Source organism: Sinocyclocheilus anshuiensis, unplaced genomic scaffold (assembly GCF_001515605.1).
Source record: "Sinocyclocheilus anshuiensis isolate Anshui unplaced genomic scaffold, SAMN03320099.WGS_v1.1 scaffold454, whole genome shotgun sequence".
Classification (NCBI taxonomy): domain Eukaryota; kingdom Metazoa; phylum Chordata; class Actinopteri; order Cypriniformes; family Cyprinidae; genus Sinocyclocheilus; species Sinocyclocheilus anshuiensis.
This window is the reverse complement of record NW_015548217.1, coordinates 1,456,079-1,479,545: the sequence shown is the minus strand read 5'-3', so window position 1 is coordinate 1,479,545 and position 23,467 is coordinate 1,456,079. Positions and strand designations below refer to the sequence as shown.

The window sequence follows — 23,467 nt, the reverse complement described above, 5'->3', positions numbered from 1 at the left end:
ACAAACCAAAAGAGCTCTAAACAAATATGTGGGTGCATTTTGATGTGAGAGACAACAGGAGATGGACTTTTTCACCGGATGAAGCTAAAAACGTCTTAATGATGGATTTGTTTCTTACAAACACACAGCTTTTGGCTTCACAAGACATTAACTGATGGACTGGAGTGGAGTGGATTACTTGTGGATTATTGTGATGTTTTTATCAGCTGTTTGGACTCTCATTCTGACGGCACCCATTCACTGCAGAGCATCCATTGCTGAGCAAGTGATGCAATGCTACATTTCTCCAAATCTGATGAAGAAACAAACTCATCTACATATACTATTATTTAAAGTTAATAGCTAACAGCTCTCTGTATTACTGGCAGTTAGTCTCTCTTGGGTGTGTTTTGTTTTGTTACTGTGGAGTGATTCCAGCACCGTAACATTAAAGCTTTCACCTATTACCTTAACTTTTATTAATATTTAATGCATCTTTAACTATTCATTTTTGGGTACTTGAGGTGAGCTTAATAGCAAACTCGCTTTGTCACTCATAACACAGTGACCTAAAAAAAACACTAACAACAGGTAGCATTACACAATTTCTTCTGTAAAATTTCTTTACAAAACAAGAATGACACTCAACATAGCTGTCTTATTGAGTGTTGTATTATGTTAGGTTTTGAACTTAAGTTGAAAGTGTAAATTGGCCTGTTTTTGCGTTTTTTGTGTCTGAGTGAGAAAACAATTGACGTATGTAGTCATTGTATGTACTGTATTTGGTGCCAAAACAGTAATAAATGATCTACAGTTCATGCACGCTGCTGTGCTTCACTGTGCAAAGGGTTTTGAAAAAGTGACCAAAGTTTTGAGAAACAAGGGCAAGTCCTAGCGATTGTAAAAACTTGCCACAGAACCAGCAGTGTCCTAATGTTTAGTGCACACGTTCAACTGTCTGAATTCATGCCGTGATAGTGATTCTCTGCCTAGGGAACTAGAGAGTGCAATGCAGCATATGTGCTGATTCATGTGTTCAGCTGCCTGAAACTGACAGCAAAGCGGCTTTGATGTTTGTTTCATTTACACAGAACCACACCTAAACTTATCTCAAACTTTAACAGCATTTAATGGAAGTGTCAGTATCTGAAATCAAACTAAGTAACATTTGTCTGTCCATACTGGACGTGAAACTGCTGCATGATGTGAAACAGTCACAGTCAATCAGAAGATATTCTATGTTGAATGTTTGATTAAATTCACTAATCAGATTTAGTAGTTCTGATAATTATTTTAGATATTTTATTTAATAAGTATAAAGAATCAGTTTAATTTCAAAATATAATATTAAAATGTATATATAAATTTTTTTATTTTAGATATTAAAATTCTATATTGTCTTAATAAATCACAAAAAATCTGTAAATTTAGGCATCAAATTAGGCAAAAAATTAGTTCACCCAAAAATGAAAATTAGCCTGTGTTTTACTCACCCTCAAGCCATAGGTGTATATGACTTTCTTCTTTCAGACGAATCCAATCGGAGTTATATTAACTACGTCATCCACCGGAACGCTTACACATACGACAGTCAGCAGAAGTGAGAGAAAAGTGTTTATTACGTTTGAAATATGGATATTTTTCTTACAAAAAAAGGCCTTTATTCATGCCCTGGATGTTTTACTCACCCTCGAGGCATCCTAGGTGTATATGACTTTCTTCTTTCAGACGAATCCAATCGGAGTTATATTAACTACGTCATCCACCGGAACGCTTACACATACGACAGTCAGCAGAAGTGAGAGAAAAGTGTTTATTACGTTTGAAATATGGATATTTTTCTTACAAAAAAAGGCCTTTATTCATGCCCTGGAGCTATGTGAGGCACGTTTTATTATGGATGCGCGCACTTTATTTAACGTGTTTTGGACTGTTGAACAGAAACACCCGCCCACTGCAATGATAGAGCTTAGAAGAGCCAGGACAATTTTTAATATAACTCTGATTGGATTCATCTGAAAGAAGAAAGTTATATACACCTAGGATGCCTCGAGGGTGAGTAAAACACAGGCTAATTTTCATTTTTGGGTGAACTAACCCTTTAACAGCATTCTTCTGTGAGCGCTGGTATTTCCTACAGGAAACGCAAATCTAGTTCAGCTTTACTCTTTCATAGACTTTTTTTTAAGCTTTTCGTGTGCAAATATTATTGAAACCATTCCAGAAAGTCAGAAACATCTAGATTCAGCTCTGAATCATTACAGTCTCTTGACCCAAACTCTTCAGTGCTTACTTTCCAGGGAAGTAAAAATTGATTTAGTAACTCCACATGTAGCAACACGTATAATGGCTTTGGGTTGAGCAAGCAGAACGAGCCGATTCGTTACAAGCTGCATTGCTCTTGCACTGAACAAAAATCAACCATTATTATGGCTTAAAGGTGATTTCCATTTGATGCCCTTAATGATGCACTTTTAACGCATTCGCCAATTATTGGGTTGTTACAAAACCACATATTACCAGATAATGGCCTCGCCCTCTAACAATGGAAACGGGAAAACCAGTGTCTATAAATGAGTCTTCTAGGTTTCGCTTCCTTATTAAAGCCGTGTGAAATCCCCCTCATGCGGGTTTACTCATCATCCGCATCAAATGATAACTTGGGAAGGAAATACGGTGCTCCATGCTATGTTTGGAAAGCAAAAGTCAGTGCTGGTGTCACACTTCCTGTTGAAGTCAGCCCAGCAGGCCCACAACGTCATAAGACGTCGGGTGACCAAAATTCAATGTAAATTCAATGTCTAATGTCAATGTTAAATTGATGTCCAATATCCACGTCAGCTGATGTTGATATTTTATTGTTTTTAGGTTGTGTAACCAAAATCCAATGTTAAGTCAACGTCAATTTGACGTAAAATATTGAATATTTGAAATTCAATTTGAAAATATTTTAATTTTCAACCAAAATTGCAACGTCTGTCTGACGTTACATAGACGTCCAGTGCCTGCTGGGCTTGTTTCGCTAGTCATTGTCTAAATCTGAAAGCATGTTTAGATTAGTCCGGACCTGATTCCTGCGTGTGTTTGATATGGTACACCTATGGGAGATCTCCATATGCCTGTTTAAACACTGCTTTATTTACACAGCTCACTATGAACGATCGTATCAGTCCAGTTATTTGTGTGAATGTGTTTGTGTGCGTGAATATGAAACTGATGATCCCCTGTGCTGTATTAAAGTAGATCTCATGCTTTAATTAATCTCTGTGGCTTGATGTCTAATAATACAGTTTAATACGTATTGTCTGATGAATTTTTGCAGATGTGTATAGGTTTATGCATCCTCCCGGTCTGATCCGGGTGTGTGACCGTTCGCAGCTGGCAGCATGAAGTTAATTGTTAACCGTGCTTCTTCTCTTAGTGTGGTTTGAAGTTTTTGAAAACACTGCATGGCTTTGTGATATTGCGTCTGCCTTTTTACAGTATATGAAGAGTGTTGTTTGTGTCAGAGTAATGTGTGATGATCACTGTGTCCTAAACGTGCAGGACAGGCTTTCTAAGAATCGCTCTGAGGATTGGAAATGTGGTGTCTGTCCTGGGGTGACTCCAGCAATTAATCACATGAAAGAGGTCATATTCGGAATCTTCCTAGCATTCGTTCACTCATTAAGTCCACTTGTAGTATTAATCAAGGCTTTATGAACCTTATGCAATCATAATTAGGTTTTACATTAACATTTCTGCTTTCTTTAATGACTTGTATGGCAACTTTGACATCTTTATCTTTTCTGACTGACATATCAATCTCTTCATATTATTGTCCTCTTTTGGAAAGTTCTAGAAACACTGTTGTGATTTTTGTCTTTTGCTGTTGGAGCAAATAAGAACACAAAACACATATTTGTTGTATTTTCCATTCACCACTGCAGAAGTTTATTGACTTTTGAGAATGTGTAAATGTGCAGGGTCAGTAGTTTCATCTCTGTCCTAATATCCTCACGAGTGTTTTCTAGCACACACACAGGCTGATCCTCCGTCCGTCTGTATCACATTACTGCGCTCTGGACTCTCAGTAGGGAGAGTTTGTGTTTGTCAGCCTGTGTTTCTGTAACCGCTGAGACCCTGCAGGACGAGCGCAGCTGCCCTGCGGTCCTATCATACCGGATAGAATGACCAAAAACACACAAAACATAACAAATACGTCCCAACAACAGCACCTGTTTCACTCGACAGCATGGAAAAATAAATGCATGTGAGATATTTGAGATTTGAATGCAAGTGTGTCATTTAATTTTAGACTCTGGCATGATCAAGCATTAAGAATAGAGCTGATTCTGCTTATGCAATAAGGAAAAATCATTATTCGGAATAACAAAGAATGGAATAGTTTCTGACTGTGCCACTTTTGGCATGAATACACCTTTCAGAGAATGATTCCCCCAGGTTTAGGCAGGTTTTCCCATTAAACCAAGAGACATAATAACGGCGGTAATCTCCAGCAACAAAGAGCAGCTTTGAAGTGCTCCATCAAGAACTTCTGGTCTTATTAGCCTGGAGAGGAACGAGACAACTTCTGAGACCGCTGGGAAATACGTCTCGAATGCAATCTTGTGTAATCTAATGCATTTTTATTACAAATTACAACACAATAGGTTGGTCACACAATTTCAGTGTTATTTTAGTGTTTATTAAAGGAACACTCCACTATTTTTGAAAATAGGCTCATTTTCCAACTCCCCTAGAGTTAAACAGTTGAGTTTTACCGTTTTCGAATCCATTCAGCCGATCTCCGGGTCTAGTGTATCACTTTTAGCTGTAGCTTAGTATAGATCATTGAATCTGATTAGACCGTTAGCATCTCGCTCAAAAATGACCAAAGAGTTTCTATATTTTTCCTATTTAAAACTTGACTCTTCTGTAGTTACATCGTGTACTAAGACCGACGGAAAATGAAAAGTTGCGATTTTCTAGGCCGATATGGCTAGGAACTGTACTCTCATTCCGGCGTAATAATCAAGGAACTTTGCTGCCGTACCGTGGGTGCAGCAGGCGCATTGATATTACGCAGCGCCTGAAAATAGGCTTATTGGAAGTTACCTAGCTGGGACTATTTTCAGGCGCTGCGTAAGTATAGTTCCTAGCCATATCGGTATTTCATTTCAAGTAACAAAAATGGTTTTAGTTTTATGGTTTTAATTTAAGTTTAACCTATAATAACCCTAATATCACAAACATTTGTTGACCGCTAATTAGCTGACAGAAATAAACTTTATTTCTAGGTTTAAATTCAGTTTTGATTTGACTTTTGTTGCATTTGTTTTAAATCAAGTATTTATCAAGCTTTGTCCCAGGTAGAAAATTGTGAAGCCCCAAGCCATGAGATTTTTATATTCATATACATTTATATAATAAACTGTAAATAGTACAAGTTTCTGACTGAAATAGGTCAGTCTTTGAGATTGCGTCTTATTGTAAGAGTGGTAGAGCGGTTCAGAACTGATCTTCCCTCAATAATATATACAAGGATTCCTCACGACTGCTGAATGATTTACTACAGTTATCCAAACACAAAGATATGAAGCATATGTGTTCACTGAAACCATTTACTTTCCTTGTCTGCCAGCCAAAATATCACCTTATATAGCGTTTCTTCCTGACGTGCCTGAGACTGCAGTTTTGGTTATTCTGGATGTTTATCAGTGATGCATTGGTTAGTGAGGTGTTGCCTCTCTGTGTTTCTGTGTTCTCTGAGGGTGTGTTTGTCAGATAATGTGCCTTTAGTTCACTGAAAAAAAAAAAAAAAAATTATTTCTTAGAAAGATAAGACTGGTTTTCAGAGAATCATGATTTAGTTTTTTTTTTTTTTTTATTCAAATAAACTTAAAAATGAAAATAAATAAGAATTTAACTTAATCTTACTTTGAGATTTAATGAACTTTAAATTTCACTTGAATTCTAAATTAAAGATTAGAAGTGAAATTAAATGTAAAATTAAACATGATATAGACTTAGATTTTAGTACTTGAATAAAAATAATGTATAAATCGGTGTGCAGTGCTTGAAGTGGATCATAGCAAGAAGGCTGGGTAAATGTCCTTCTCGTGCCCCGGAGAAACACAACCTGTGTGTATTCAAACAAATGCACACATAAACAGTAAACGCATACCAAATAATCACTGCCATAATCGGTACTGCTATATTCTCCCTATACAAAAAGTATGCATGTTGCATAGGGCCCCTGAACCACTAGAAGGCCCCTTGCCCTCAAAGATGATTTAATGATTAGGGTGTATATAATTTGTTTATTTATTTATTTGACCATAAATTCTTTATCGTCTGTATATATAACTTCATAAAATGTTTCAATGTCTTCTCTTCCCAAGTATTATAATAGGATTCTCTGCTTAAAAAGCACTCAGCCGAACATTCCTTCACTGCTTCTGGTATTGTGACAAAATCTTTTCTTTTTGGACTAAAGTACATAATATTTTACAAAGTCTTTTTAAGTTGAAATTTTGTTTTTCTCTGGAATTGTATTTGTTATACAGTGGAGTGGAGACTGTGTTTGACTTCCACACCAAACAACTGTTTCTAATTTTGGTTTATCTGGCAAAGAAATGTATATTGTTACTGTGGTCATCTCCTCAAGTACCCTCTTTTAAAATGTGGTTGTCTCAAATATCTACGTTACTTCCACTTGAGAAACTCACCTTTGATATACATCAAAAGTCTAATGATTTTTGGCAGATATGGACACCTCTCTGGTGCTACATTAACAACCTCTCCTGATTTTCTATTCTATGGTGCATATTTAGCCTCTAGCCGGACTGTATTGACTTTTCTACCTGATTATATGCTTCTTATTGTTTTCCATTGTATAGCTGAGACTGTATCTGTATGTTTATGTGCATTAGAATAACTGACTAATAAAATAAAAAATAAAAAAGCACTCGGCCATACATTATTGCCACTATCTTGCATAATGCTTTCTTAAAATAGAATGTACACAGGCTTTATATTAGGGCTGTCGCGATTCGTCAATTTTATTCGACTATTCGATTTTTAAAAAATCCTCGACTTCATTTTGCTCGCGTCGACTAACCGGCAAAATACCGGAAGTGGCGCATTTCACGGACGAGAATCCATAAGACACATTATTAGTCTGTTTCCCAAGGCTGCATGATATATTAAAACCATTTAAAAATCATAATTAAGCATAATTGTGAATTTACAAATGCTACGATTTAATTAAATAATTATATGCGATGCAGTTCTAATACAGTAGCCATTGCATCAGATTTGTAAGGTAAATAATTTATAAATCTACGCAAACACAGGAGAATACATCGCGGTTTCAAAATTAAAGCTCAAACCCTCACTCTGAGTTTACACGTTTTGATGTCCACATATTCTTTTAAAGACCAAATACTAAAGATTAAGTGGACATTTTAATTAAATGGTGCTTGGTTAATATTAAAAAAGTATTAGGTCGCACAGCAATGTGTAAAAATAATCATCAGGCCGTTGGCGCCCTCTGCAGGCCTTTGTTGTAATGCGTAATGTACATTAGCTCTATTGTTTATAATATATTATGTATTTTAACAGTTTTGTTAAAAAAAAAAACCATATGATTTCTTGCTTTTGATACTTTATTTGAACTAATTATTATTGCCTCATTGCTATTATATATGTATTTTAAGTAATATTAAAGGCTATTGTTCACTTACATCTATTTTTATTACCACAAAAAAATATGTATTTTAAGTAATCTTAAAGGCTATTGTTCACTTACATCTATTTTTATTACCACAAAAAAACAATTATAATTATAGGGCCCTATGAAATACGTAGATACGAATTCCAAATTCAGTTTTTTTCCATTTTCATTTTTCTATACTCTGTTTTAATGGTTAAATTAAATTTTATTAATCAAAAAGCCAAGTTTTATCTTTACCAAATTCTGTTTTCCATTATTTTTTGGATTCTATTTTAATGGTTCCATTAAATTTTAATTATCAAAAGCATCTCCAATTAATTAATGAATTAATTAATTTTTAAATAGTTTTTTTTTTCTTTTTCTTTTTTCAGAAATACTGCACATTTACATTTTTCTCCTAAATAAATTCTGGTAAATAACATTTCTGGTAAATACTCCTTTAAAAAGTGTTTTTTGATTATAATTTTATTATTAGTAGACTAGAACACGTGGATATGTTGTCATTCTTTCACTATAATACTGAACTTTGATCTCAGTGATTTGGATTATGAGATGGACACTTGCTTCTTGCACTCTATGTTGCACTTTACTTTTGCTTTAAAAAAGGATTTCATAGAAATTTGGATTTCATTTGGTTTAATAAAATATAGTTTAATAAAATATTCTTAAGTAAAATTGTTGATTTTCGTGGGAAATTAATCGTTTAGATTAATCGATAAATTAGTCGATAGATTAATCAAAATAAAAATAGTCGTTAGTGGCAGCCCTACTTTATATCATATAAACATATAACCTTTATAAGATGTGGCATAGTTAAACAAAAATGCGTATGCGTTCATTTGTGAATTGTAATATCCTTGGCTTTGCCTGCAGCTCTACTGTGAACATAATGCATGTAATGTGATAGGAGTGCCTCCAGAGGTTCAGGAAAGAGCTGAACATGTAAACTCTGAAGGAATGCTCCTCTTCTAGTTTACTAGGTGTGCCTGAGCGCTGTTTGCATAATTCACTGATGAAGATTAATAGAGGGGCACAAAGCGAACGCTGACCTTCCTGCAGCCTTGAGGAAGAGAACATGAGCCGTCTGGATCAAAACAGACGGGCTTTAACACTCGTAATCCTTTAAGACAGAAATGCTTCGGCGTTACAAATATGCTCCATATCTGCTCTTCCCTTCTGCAAGCTTTGTGTGAAAGAGAGAAAAATGTTGTATATTGTTTATATAATTTAAATGAAATATATGCACCATTTCAGCTACAACACTAAATGCATCACATGTTACAGATTTAGGTTATGAAAACATTGTAGAAATGTTGTTTTGAAATGTTTCTAAAATGTTGAAATGTCCAGTTCCCCTTCTAGGGAACGCCACGCTGCGCCCTCTAGGTGGCACATTGGGGAATGCTGCCAGCATGACCCGTGTCTGAAGCACGTGTGAAATAACGCCAATCCTATTGGTCCACATGGCCCATGACGTCATAGGTGGGGTGCCCGCCTGCCAGGAAGTATAAGATGCACCTGCTAAATATGTCACCAACTTTTGTTGTCTTCAGGAGCAGTCTGTTTGAAGTGCGTGTGAGGGACCAAGGCAGGTGAGCGCTGTGGAAAGTGTGTGCCTCCGTGCCCGAGGTTTCTATCACTTGAGGACACACACGATCTATGCGTCATATATCTTGGTCAGGAGCTTGCGTGTTCAGGGCTCAAGGGCGCTGAACGCGCTCATCGTGAGTGTTATCCAATGAGAAGCTCCATTCGCATTTGTCCCTCTTCTCGAGAGATGAGTGACAAGCGTTTGTGTCTCGCGGTTCGGGTCCCGCTGTTGCTGAGGCACGGCGAAGACTCAGATCTCGGGATTCGCGGGTTTAAGATACTCTTTTTGGATTATCGGATCCCACGGATAGCGCTCGAGTTGAGCAGCGACAGTGCTATCTCCCCTGCTAGGGTTGTAAGTACATAGCCCACTCTCTGAGGTCTGGGCAGCTCTGCAGGAAGGCTATCTAGATTGTTATTCTGGTCTACGCGCCTCGGCATGGCATGGTTACATTTCGTTCCCTAATGTGCCCCCTAGGGGGTGCAGCATGGCGTTCCCTAGAAGGGGAACGTCTCGGGTTACGCATGTAACTATGGTTCCCCGAGAGAGAACGAAACGCTGCGCCCCCTCGCCATGCCTTCGGCCTGCCTGTTTACGTCTCCTTCAGACAACTAAGTTGGTGACGTATTCAGCAGGTGCCCTTGTATACTTCCGGGCACCCCGCCTATGACGTCATGGGCCATGTGGACCAAAAGGATTGGCGTTGTTTCACACGTGCTTCAGACACCGGTCATGCTGGCGGCATTCCCCAATGTGCCCCCTGGGGGGCACAGCATCTCGTTCCCTCCCAGGGAACCATGGTTACATGCGTGAACCGAGATGTTTTCTTGTCGTGATTAGAACCTTATTTAAGGGTTACAGAAATGCTTCTCGTAACATTGCACTAAATTTACTTTCACTCAAAATAAAACAATATTTATACGTTTATTTTTAATATTCTAAGAATGTAAACATTTTCAGTTTTCTTGTCGTGATTAGAACGTTATTTAAAGGTTACAAAAACATTTCTTAAAATGTTCTGCTAACTTTATTTTCCAAATGTTATAATATTATTTGAACGTTTATTTTTAATATTCTACCAGTTTTTGACCAGTGACCAGTTTTTTTGTCACGATTAGAATTTTATTTAAAGATAACAAATGTTATTTTATATTATTTAAAAGATTATTTTTAGATTATTTTTTAAAAGATTATTTTTTATTCTTAAAATGTTAAAATATCCAGTTTTCTTGTCATGATTTAACTTTATTTAAAGGTTACATTTTATTATAAAGTTTATTTTCACCCTAAATACAATGTTATTTGAATGTTTATTTTAATATTCTAAGAACATTAAAATGTTTAGTTTTCTTGTCGTAATTAGAATGTTATTTAAATGTTACAAAGATGTTTCTTTGTTACAAAGATGTTCATCAAGTACAATTAACATCATAAGAAAATTTTTTGAATATTGCTCCCAGAACGTTTTCTCTCAGTGTCATGAGAATGTATATCAAATATGAATGAAGTTAGAACATTCCGTATACATTACTTTAAGAACGTTTTGTCCTAACAGTTATATAACTTTTAAATAACGTTAATTAAAGTTATGAGAACATTCCCTGTTAGCTCTGGATGCCGCATACAAAAATCTTCTGTTTTGTCAAAAGTCCTCTGTTTTGCATTTTCTTTACGTTGCTGTCTTGAGCTCTTTGCATGTTGTGTTGGTTATGTGGACGTTTACATGTGAACGCAGTACATATATCAGTTGGTGGATCTGGGTTTGCTCTCCTCGACGGCAGACGCCCACACACACACAAACACACACATCAGAGCGATGCTGACAGGCAGAGAGGAACGGCAGCTGTGTTTATCTTACTGAGGGTGCAGGGAAAGCCTGTCTGGTCTCGGCTGAATTTGTTACTATACCATCTTTTGATCCAGTCAGTTTTTAACATCTTTCATGTTTGCGGACATACTGAAATTTATTTTCAAGAAAAAATGTATATGCATATGCAGTTACGTTATGTTCTCTATATCAACCCCAAACATTGCAATACAATTCACATGATATTATTCATATCAATAATAAAAATAAAAAGATAAGAAAATAATATACTCCTTAAAAAACTGGCTCTGAAACTATTTTCATTTAGAAATTGCAAGTGAATTTAATAAATTATTAAATTGAACATTGAATTGAACATGAAATTTTGAAGTAGAAAAACTGAAATAGTATTTTATTTGTAAGACGTACTCCAATAATCTAAATATTCAGAGACCAGTTCGTAAGACGAAAGATGGAAATAAACATGCGTAAGTTCATAAGATGTAAAACATGTAAACGTGTGCATCAATGTGCTGTGCATTTGCACACTTTGAGAAAATGTGATTGAGAAAATATTCAGATTTAATCATTTACATGTTGATTTTTTTCCCCTGTTAATCTGATTATTTCAGGTTTACACCACCCTTTTCAATCTGATCGACATTTGTTTCTGATGGTTGGTTGAGTTCAGAATGAATCATGAATAGGTCTGCTGTACTGATTGAAGGAAGTACTTGTGTGGAATAAAACATGTCTAATCTATTATAAACTACTGTGCACTGAGCAGTGTGCATGAAATACATTAACATGACTGAGGGGAGATAGAGAGAGAAACTCATTGTGACCTTATAAGAAATGCATGTCATTTGAAGGCAGTGGCTCAGATAAAAGGGACAGGACAGCTAGAGCCAGCCAAGAACCTGCCGCACAAGGACTTCATCCAAGTTCAGAGAGCATGTGCATGAAAACAGCGCTCTGTGAGCTTCATTGATGGGATCCTTCACCAATGAATAAACGTCTGTCATCATCACATTTTAAAAGCAACACAAAAGATCTATCATCCAAGTCCATGCAACTTGTGCTCTATAATTCAGGTCTGCTGAAGCCATTGCTCTGTGTGAGGAACAGACTGAAATTTAAAGTGTTCACCCAAAATCGAAAAGTCAAAAAACCTCACTAAAATAAAGAGTCTTAGCGATTAACACAAGCAGCTGCTGTACCGTAATAGTATCTGAAACTCACCAGGGAGATGCTTGTGTTATTTTGCCGTTCACCTCGAGTTTAAAGACTCAGTACTGACCGAAGTGGAGCAGAAATCACCTTGTGTTGAACAGATTTGTGCGTTTGACCTCATAACCTCATAACTAAGGCGGTGCAGTGAGAGGTGTCTTCCCTTCCAACCGCAGCCCGTATGCTGTGAGAGCAACGACATAAACACAGCCTAGTGCTGAGGAAAGTTACTTTTAAAAGCAATGCATTACAATATTGTTACTCCTTAAAAAGGTAACTAGTTATGTGCGAGTTGAATTTTGTTACTTTTGCGTAAAGCTGGGCTGGGCTGGGCTTGATTGTTTGTTTTTAATGTAAAATGTTCTATTTCTGGCAAATGTAAAAACCCTTACAATGAAATGAATAAGCCTCAGTTGATAAATATCCAATATTAAAGGATACATTTTAAAAATCGACTGAATTAATATGGTACTGATTTATTGTGCACTCCTAAAAGATACATATTCATATTCCTGAGCTACTTTGTAATTTATAACTTTTATCATCATTTTGAAAAAATATTCATATTTCTGTTTACATTTGAGTTCCAATGTTATTACTAATTTTTACAATAATTTTGAAAACATTCATACGTATTCTTATTTCTGTTTATATTACGTATGTATGAATATTTTTCAAAATTATGATATAAAATATAATTTCCATTAGAATTCACAATGTAAGCAGAAATATGAATATTTATGAATATTATAATAATTATGATGTAATTTATAATCGTTTTATCATAATAATTATAATATTCATATATATTCCTATTTCTGCCTACATTGTGAATTCTGATTTAATTTATATTTTATATCATAATTTTGAAAAATGTTTATACATATTCATATTTCTGTTATAAGGTAATTTAAGGTTATTTATATATTTTTTCCCATTGTTGGGGAAAGTTACTTTTAAAAGTAATGTGTTACTCCCTAAAAAATACACTTCCTCGTCTTCATTATCAAGCCTTGCATTATTTTCTCTAGCTGTATTGAATGCTGTGCATTTGGTATCTCGCGCAATGGCTGCCGTTTGGATTTCCCTGAGTTTAATCAGGTTTGGTTGTTTAAGTGATCAGGTTAAAGCCGGAACTCGGAGACTCTAGAGCATCATGGTGATTAGAAACGAGAGAAGGGAACACAAATACACGTCTGAGCTCTCTTTCCCTGCTCTGTTTGTGCTTGATAAGAGAATACGGCTCTCTGGAGATGTCATTTGCAGCTCTTTTATAGTGACGGTTGCCACACTGGAGCCTCTGTCGTGACTGAGGAATATTGGACGACTGTTGTTTGTCGAAGCCTTATCATGCAAGGTGTTATAAAATATTTTTTTATATAATGTTATAAAATATTTTTATTGTGGTGTATAACTGATTCTTGAGACCTGGGAAAAAACAATTACTTAAAATGATAAGACAGTCACTAGAGCTTGATATGAAAATGTGCTTTGTTATTACCTGATTTTTCAATGTTTTCATAAATATCTGACATAAAATTAACCTGTTGCTTTATTTCAGGACACAGGAATATTTATTTTAAATAACAATTAACAACAAAACATAACTAAATTAAATCTTCTTAAATACTAGTCAATTTAGACATCACAATTGCATTATAATTAGTGCCCGACCGATATATCGTTTTGCCTATTTTATCAGCCGATATGAGCCTGTCACAGATATATCGGTATCGGTGAATATTAGTCACCGATATGAAAATGAATGTGCCGCCGATATGTCACCGATATGAATTTTTTTTTACAGAACGTAAAACGCAGATAAAATGCTTGTAAATGGTGTAATTACATAGTTTGTCCAGCAGAGCACGCTCCATTGTTTGCTACTGGCGACCTGGATGAAACGCTTTATAGCTTAAAGGCACAACATGTAATTTTCGCCGCTAGAGGGCGCGTATTCAAAATAAACAAAGAGACAAAGGTGTAGTTTGATGACTCGGTCACTGAGTGTGGAATCATGGGAGTTGTCGTCTTCATCCCCACAGCCGATGCAATCCAACGGGACTTGGGCAGAAATCATGTTCATGGATGAGCTAATGATTTATTAACGTAGTAGAATGAAGCAGGGTGAGGCTGAAAGCCGTCGAAGCGAAACGAGGCGCTGAACGAGCGTGACACACGGCAACGGAGCTTTTATTATGCCACAGTCGACCACTTCCGGTCGTGCGTATGTGGGGTAAAGCAGCGCTGTTTTATCATACTAGATACGTTTGAAAGTTCTGTTATAATGCTACTCTGTGCGGTCGTCACCGGCCGATATATTGATATATCTCTTTTTACTCCCTAATATCGGTATCGGCCCCCAAAAAACCCATATCTGTCAGGCTCTAATTATAATGTACATCATCAAAAATGGATACTTACTTTTAGATTTGCCACACTTACTAATTTTTTGTGTTTTTAAAGATTAACTTTAAGTGAGAATGGAGGATGGCAAAGGTAATCGAAATGTAAAAATAAGAGAAATGAGCATAAAATATTAAATATCCAACATCAGTTGATAATTGTCCGATATCAAATGATACATTTAAAAAATCTGTAATATCAGCTGAATTAATTATGGTACCGATTTATCATACACTCCTAAAGGATGCATATTCATATTCCTGAGCTACTCCTGTGTAATTTAGATTTTTTTTAATATATATTCATGTTTCTGCTTATATTGTAAGTTCCAAAATATTATTATTTTTTTAATTATAAATTTGAAAAATATTTATAAATATTGATATTTCTGCTTATATTGTGAGTTCTAATGGAATTTATATTTCATCATAAGTTTGGAAAGCATTCAAAGTATGCATATTTATTCACTTCATATATTAACTTGAGCTCATAAAGAGACACCATGCTCTACAGGACAGCTCAAATATTATATATTGAATATAAAATGTATAATAATCTTAATATTGTTTGTGCATGTTGTGCATTTTTACAAATTTAATTTTTATTTTTGTGTGCTTTTTTGAGAGCATGATGCTCGCAAGATCATGGGTTTGATTCCCACCAAAATTCCCATGCATGAACTGATTCAAATCGAATAGACTCCTGTTCTTTGTGCTACATATGATATCATGTAGTAGTTTGGGAACCGTGAATCTGAATTGATGTTGGTGTTCCCTCAGGACTCCAATCTCACGAAGCACACAAACCTGCCGGATCTCCCAGCATGCTTTCAGCTGTCCGTCCTGCCATGGACTCCCTGCATCTACCTGTGGCTCGCATCTCCTTTCTACATCCTCTACCTCAAGAAGAACAACAGAGGCTACATCATGATGTCTATATTGAACAGAATCAAAACGGTAGGAGATGTGAACGTCTCTGAGGTGTGCTGGAGTTCTCTGCTATCTCTTTGTAATAATTCGTTGTATTTGTGTGTGCAGGTTCTCGGCTTGATGTTGTGGATCGTATGCTGGACAGATCTGTTTTCTTCATTTCACGAGATGAGCCAGAATCAGTCTAAACCCCCAATATATTTCGTTACTCCTCTAATAGTTGGCATGACAATGGTAAGTGTGAACAGACGCTGAATATGTCGCTTGTGTCCCGTGTGTCAGATCTCTCTAGTCCAAAAAAGCCTTTCATTCAACAATGGCTCGTTCTCATAACGTCCACGCATGTCTAACAACAGATCAACATGAACGTGGAGCACATGATTTGTTTTATGAATCTGTGCAATTCAGGCACTTTTGTTCACTTTCATATAGTGGAGTAGAGAGTGTGGACAATAGCCATGAAAAACTCAATTATAATTGACCTCATTGTTATTTGAGTATCTAGTTTCTTTCTGTTAATATTAATATACTTATAAAAACTATAAATATTAATATAAAAAAGATGATAGTTTTAATTAATAATTTGAATTCATTCTTTTGATTTTGGTTACATTTTTAATAATTCTTTGTGTTTGGTAGGCTTTTGTTTTTGAAAAAAAATCAATGTGATAAACGAGTCACAAGTGATCTAAAAGTAGTCTAAAAGCAGTCCGATTACATTACCTAAAATGTGTAATGTAATGGATTACATTACTAACTACAAGTTTTATCATGTAATTTGGAACATATAAATAGTCTAATAAAATGTATGACACTGTATGTCTCTACTTATATTGTGTGCACTATCCAAAAGTCAGTATATGTGCTCAGAAGGAAGGTGTATCTCCATGTTTTGTCTTTTGTCTCTTCTAGCTGTTAGCCACGTTCCTGATCCAGTATGAGAGGCTGAAGGGAGTGCAGTCGTCCGGTGTGCTCTTCATATTTTGGACGATCTCAGTGTTGTGTGCCATCGTGCCTTTCCGCTCCAAAATCGTGTATCAGGTCAGTATGTCCGTTTTAAGCAGATATTCCATTATGGAGTATTTAATTTCAGTCTAACCATGGAAACTGCTCTGCCAGCAGTAATGTGCGACTCTCTCCCCTTCTTCACCTTTCCCTCCCGTTTTATTCCTCACATGCATCTTTTGACCTACATGTTCAGCTTTCTCTTGGCTCTGAAGGAGTTCAGTTAAGGCCATGATGTTTTGAGAGAATAGGGCTGCTGTTCTTCCTAAGACCTGCTTCAAGACAGCTTATCTAACTCCTAGAGCAACAAACATAACTCAAGGCTGTCGCTGTTTTCCAAGTCAAATAAGTCTGATTCTTGCTCCTGGTTATGACAAATGCCATCTGATTTAGAATTTTGAATAATAAATTATATGCACTTGACAGACGCTTTTATTCAAAGTATATTTATTCACTTCATGCATTCCCTGAGGGACTGAGCCCATGAATTGAGATGCCATGCTCTGCAGGAACGTTCAAATATTGTAACTAAAAATATATAATGATATTAGTAATGTTTGTGCATGTTTTGTGCATGATGCATTTTTAAGATATATTCATTTAATAATATATTGTTTGTGCATGTTTTGCATTATGCATTTTCCAGACATATTAATTTATTAATATTAGTGCTGTCAAACGATTAATCGTGATTAATCGCATCCAAAATAAAAGTTTTTCTTTACATAATATATGAGTGTGTGCTGTGTATTTATTTATTATATATATATAAATACAAACACATGCATGTATATATTTAAGAAAAATATGTTATGTTTATATATTAAATATATTTATATATAATATAAATGTATATACATGTAAATATTTTCTAAATATATTCTGTATGTTTGTATTTATATATACATAATAAATTAACACAGCACACACTCATATATTATGTAAACAAAAACGTTTATTTTGGATGCGATTAATCGCGATTAATCGTTTGACAGCACTAAATAATATTAATATTTTTTGTGCATGTTTTGCCTTTTGAGTTTTCAGATATATTTAATACTATTAATGTTGCTTGTGCACGTTGTGCATTATACATTTTTCAGATATATTAATTGAATACTGTTATTATTGTTTATGCATGTTTTCCATTATGTTGTTTTAGATATATTAATTTATTCAATATAATATTGTTTGTGCATGTTGTGCATTCCAAATTTTCAGATAAATTCATTTAATAATATGAATAACGTTTGTGCAATTACATTGTTTAGATATATTTATGAATATTAATATGTGCATTAGACATTTTTTCAGATATTTTATCAAATGGTGTTTTGGTCATAAAGATTCATTAGTTAACGAATGTCATTTTTAAAAAAATACTTTCCTCTGTAAGCATAATGAGGATATACAACTAAAAGTTAGCTCTTTGTAGGTCAATTTCCTCAAAACATTGTGACATTATTCAAAACATCACTCATTGTTTGAGCGTCTCGACCATCCTGACAGACAGCGTGACTGATGGCGTGAGTGTGGGGTGAATGCCCGATGTGAGCAGGCTTGGTCTGACATTGTGAAATCAAATAAGAACTAGATATCATAAAGAGCAGGGTTGGGTGGAATAAGGACACACTCAGGGCTGAGGGCGTCTGTGATGCGGCGTGTAGAGATGATACGATTACTTGATAAAGCAGCGTTCTCTGTTTTCAGAATGGGGTCGAAGACAAGCTGAGGTTCACCATGTTCTACATTTATTTCGGCCTCACCCTGATTCAACTCATCCTATCATGCTTCAATGAAAAGCCTCCTCTCTTCCTCAGCGTGGTCACAGATCCTGTAAGTGTGTGTGTGTGTGTGTGTGTGTGTGTGTGTGATCTAGGGCCAGCGGTAACCGTCATGATTTCAAAGTACAAGATTGAATAAAAGAATGATTTAGTTCCATAAACTGTGGATTATGTGGATCTTTGAACCTTAGAAAGGTCATGGAAAGGTCAGAACAGCAAACTAAAAAGTGCCTGTGGTGTTTTTATTGGATTTTCAGAATGCTTGTCCAGAAATTACTGCTGGTTTCCTCTCCAAAATGACCTTTTGGTGGTTTACTAGGTGAGTAATATGAAGTAAAATATAATATAATATAAAAGTAATAAAAGTGTCTGTTTTTAAAAACACTAATGGTTTTTAAAAGTTATATAAATGTTAGGACAAAACATTCCTAAAGTAATGTTTATGGAACATTCTTATAGCTTCATTAATATTTGATATACATTCTCATAATGTTGAGAGAAAACATTCTTCGATCAACTCTATGAATCTATGAGTTCGTAGAATATTAAAAATAAGCATTCAAATACTGTTACATTTGGGGTGAAAATAAAGTTAGTTGAATGTTGTAAGAAACGTTTTTGTAACCTTTAAACGACGTTCTAATCAAGATGAATAAAACTGGATATTTATAACTTTTAGAAACATTTCATGACAATGTTTCCGCAACATTTTTATAACCTAAATTTGTTTGGTTTACATTGCTTTTGGGAAACAAAGGTGCCCCACATGTTTTAGCCCAATTGTAAGATGTCTTATTAAATATTGGATTTTAAATTAATGCACATATCTCAAGCCAAAGTGTAAGATTTAAAGGGACAGTTCACCAAAAAATTGACATGGTCACACATCTTTCCCAAACCTCTAGGACTTTCTTTCCTCTCTGAAACATAAAAGAAGAAATTTTGAGAAATGTCTAGGTTCTTCAAAATATCTTCTTATTTGTGTTCTGTAGAGGATAGAAAACATGGGGGTGAGTAAATGATGACAGAATGGTGAACTGTCCCTTTAATTGGACATAAACAACAAAAATAAAAGCACTGAAAAATGACTGTCCGATGCCAGAAGAATTCTTAGAGTGTTTCTAAGACAGATTTTTGTTTGTGTTTTACAGCATGGCGATCAAAGGCTATAAATCCCCACTGGAGAATAAAGATCTCTGGTTGCTGAACAAGCAAGACAGTTCAGAGCTGGTGGTTCCCAATCTGCTCAATGAATGGGAGGTGGAGAAATCCAAAGCACAGAGGTATAAATTCAAACAGAAAATTAAGATTTTCATTTTTTTTTCACAATCACTGTCACATTGGGTCAATTAAAAAGGTTGTGAATGCCATTTCTTGTTTACAGTAAGTAACACTAAGCTCCAAATTCCATTTTTTTTTCCCCATGTTAATTTTTCAGTTTCAATTGTGCGATTAATGTGCCCATTTTTGGCGAGTGACCTCGTAAGCATGCTTTTAAATGAGCTAAAAAGTCTTAAATGACCATAAAGGATATCTGTCAGATCCATGTTATGTGCATTGAGTTTTAAAGAGACAGCGCTGCTTTTAAAAGGAAACCTGCTGCAGTCTGTCATTGATGGAAATCAAAGAACAAAAGAAAATGTATCGTTTAAAAATATAATTTAAATATTTGAAATATAATTTAAATGTGTAGTTTATGTGAAGATTGTATTAAGTTCACTTAAATTAAAAGTTGTTATATTTTTCAAAGCCTATTGAATGTTGAAAATAATGGCTATCAGTTATACTGTAATGTTGAATTTCTATAATTAATGGCTAAAATTGAGGGGAAATGCATTTAATAGAGACATCAGTAGCAGTATTGCTATTATTGATGCTTTAATTAATAATAGGCTACTTAGTAAAAAGATGCCATTAAACACATATTTAACATATACCTTCTTTGTTGTTCCTATATTAATTTGGAAATTCGATGTGAAGTGACAATATAACTATATTAATATGCAATTAATCGTGATTAATTACACAAAAATGTGTGATTAGTTAATTTTTTAATCGATTGACAGCACAGAATTCATCAAAACAACTTAATGTAATACTTTTTTTTTTTTTTACAACAATAATAGTGCCCTATTCGTTTTTTCTCTCTCTCAGAAATTCTGTGTTGTGTAATTTAATTTTTAAACGTTCACAGGGTCACGATGAGCTTCTGTTTTCATTATTGGTAGCTTGTGTAATATATTAATATAAGGGTAGGGTATTTTGCACAAGCGAACACAAGCAACGTTTTGAAACGGCGTGAAAAATAGTTATTTTTGCAGGTGTTTTTGGTGCCGCTAGAGCAGAATGACACGTGAGTCCAGGTTCAGCTTTGCTCTTGAGCACAGAAGTGTTTTGATTTCCCATAACTAATGCACTTACAGTACATTCATGCATATGACAGACGCTTCTATCTGAAGCTACCTACTCAGCTGTACATTTGTTCAATTCATGCATTCACTGGGACTCAAACCCGTGACCTTGATGCGGCTGCTGAAAGAGTCATTTCAGCTGATCAGCCGTTCTTGTTTTTCTGTGCAGTGAGCCGAGCGTGAAGGAACAGGCCACGTTTAGGAAGGCAGGCCCGGGCGCTGAACCCAACCATATGAGCGTCAGTCCGGAGGAGGAGGAGGAGGAGGAGGAGGTCCTGCTGTCCAAGTGGAAGGAGGTGCGGCAGCCTTCGTTCCTGCGGGCCCTTCTCAGGGCCTTCGGGCCCTACTTCCTGATCGGCTCCGCTTTCAAACTGCTGCAGGATCTCATTACCTTCGTGAACCCTCAGCTGCTCAGGTGAAGCCGCCGCGGCATCATTCCCAGCCAGAGCGGAACTATAGTCATAATTAGTTATGATTTTAGGATAGGGAAGGTAGTGATATCGCACGCATCACGATAAAGCTGCCAGTAAGTGACGTTTACTCGCTCTATTGCACTGGTTATTTACAGGAGATGTTCACAGGGTTGTGATGAGCTTCTGTTTTCATTCATGGTAGCTGCTGATGTTATGATTCATAATTAATATATTAAAGGGATTGATTTAGTCAGTCCGTATGAACAGCTGTAATTGTTTGTCTGATAATGAGCGACACAATAGCTGCTCTGTTCCTTTAACATTTACCTAGACCTGGGTTTTATTACACGCATGGATTTATTTCGTTTGCTTATAACAGGAAGAGCAAACACGAAGAATGCTGATTAGCTGGAAGGTGGTGTAAAAATGATCTTTTATATTGCTGTTATAGCCCAAATTGTAAGTCGCTTTGGATAAAAGCGTCTGCAAAATGACTAAATGTAAATGTAAATGTAATGCTGTTTTCCATAGAAGCCTGCAGAATCGTTTGCATGTTGTTTTGCTTTCTTCACATATGCCTTTCACACTCTCTGCCTGTGTTTTGCAATGCAAACAGAATGCAAATATGTTTCTTTACAGTCCTTTTTACTATTTTGAATCAGGCACTTCTAGTCAAAGGTTTGAAATAATTAAGCATTTATTGGATCAAAAATACAGTACAACACAGTGAAATATTGTCACAATTTAAAATAGCTGTTTTCTATGTGAATATATGTTAAAATGTAATTTATTGCTATGATCAAAGCTGAATTTTCAGCATCATTACTCCAGTCTTCAGTGTCACCAGTAAGATATAAAAGGATTTTTTTTCTGCATTAAACTGATTAAAAGTGACAGTAATGACATTTCTAATGTTACAAAAGATTTCTATTTCAAATAAATGCTGCTCTTTTGAACTTTCTGTTCATCAAAGAATCCTGAAAAATAAAATGTATCACAGTTTCCACAAAAAATATGAAGCAGCACAACTGTTTTCAACACTGATACTAATCAGAAATGTTTCTTGAGCAGCATATTAGAATGATTTCTGAAGGATCATGTGACACTGAAGACTGGAGTAATGATGCTGGAAATTCAGCTTTGATCATAGCAATAAATTACATTTTAACATATATTCACATAGAAAACAGTTATTTTCAATTGTAATAATATTTCACATTTTTTACTATATTTTCGGTCAAATAAATGCAGACTTGGTGAACAGACGAGACGTCTTTCAAAAAACCTTCCAATCCCAAACTTTTGCCTGCTAGTGTCTACAGTTGATAATACATGGAAACCACGATGCAGAGAGGTGTGTTTTTTTAACGTGATTCTCCTTCATTGTCAGGTTGTTGATCGACTTCACCAAACAGACCAATGCCCCGCTGTGGTGGGGTTACTCGCTGGCGTTCCTGATGTTCGGCACTTCCCTCTTACAGACCCTCATCTTACATCAGCACTTTCAGTACTGCTTTGTCACAGGCATGAGGCTGCGCTCGGGAATCATCGGAGCCATTTACAGGAAGGTACACACTAGACAGAATACAGACTCACTCAGACCAGCACAAATCTATGTTCTGACAGGACCGGTTCATGCTGGTTAGTGGTGGCCGACCAGAAGAGTCTTTCCAGTGAGGCGACTGACCAAAAGTGGTGTGGGTTCAAGGGATTGTTGACTCAAAAATTGAAATTCTGCTGTCATTTACTCTCTCTTTTGTGGACCATTGAAGAAGATAATTGAATATTTTATATTAAATATAGATATCTTATATATAGATATATTTTTTTTTGGATGTGAATGGACTCCTCATTCTTCAAAACACCTTCTTTTGTGTTACACAGAAGAAATAAATGCATAATACATACAAGTAATGCAATATTTAATGAGTAAATGATAACAACATTTTTGGTGAACCATATATTTGTAAGCACTTTATAGGAGTAAATAATTAGAACTATATAATTATTTCAAAATGTTATAGTACATACAAATATTTCATACAGGCCTGGAACCTGTGGACATTTTTTTTCTGCCATGGGAAAAAAAAAGTAATTGAAATTTACATTATCTCACAATTCAAACTTTTATCTTGCAATTCAGAGATATTTATAAACACAGAACTGCATGACAAAAAGTCAGAATTTTGAGATAA

The 23,467-nt window shown here is 35.4% G+C and overlaps 1 protein-coding gene across 2 annotated transcripts in view; it reads left to right on the top strand.

The window, feature by feature from the left end:
* Positions 1–23,467, top strand: part of abcc3 (ATP-binding cassette, sub-family C (CFTR/MRP), member 3) — a 68,110-nt gene that overhangs the window by 8,290 nt on the left and 36,353 nt on the right. For both annotated transcript variants that reach the window (XM_016440848.1, XM_016440849.1), the window contains exons 2-9: positions 15,510–15,686; positions 15,768–15,893; positions 16,572–16,700; positions 18,375–18,500; positions 18,706–18,767; positions 19,600–19,731; positions 21,029–21,274; positions 22,663–22,840. In XM_016440848.1, the coding sequence (XP_016296334.1) occupies positions 15,510–15,686; positions 15,768–15,893; positions 16,572–16,700; positions 18,375–18,500; positions 18,706–18,767; positions 19,600–19,731; positions 21,029–21,274; positions 22,663–22,840 (1,176 nt within the window). The remainder of the gene's footprint in view (positions 1–15,509; positions 15,687–15,767; positions 15,894–16,571; positions 16,701–18,374; positions 18,501–18,705; positions 18,768–19,599; positions 19,732–21,028; positions 21,275–22,662; positions 22,841–23,467) is intronic.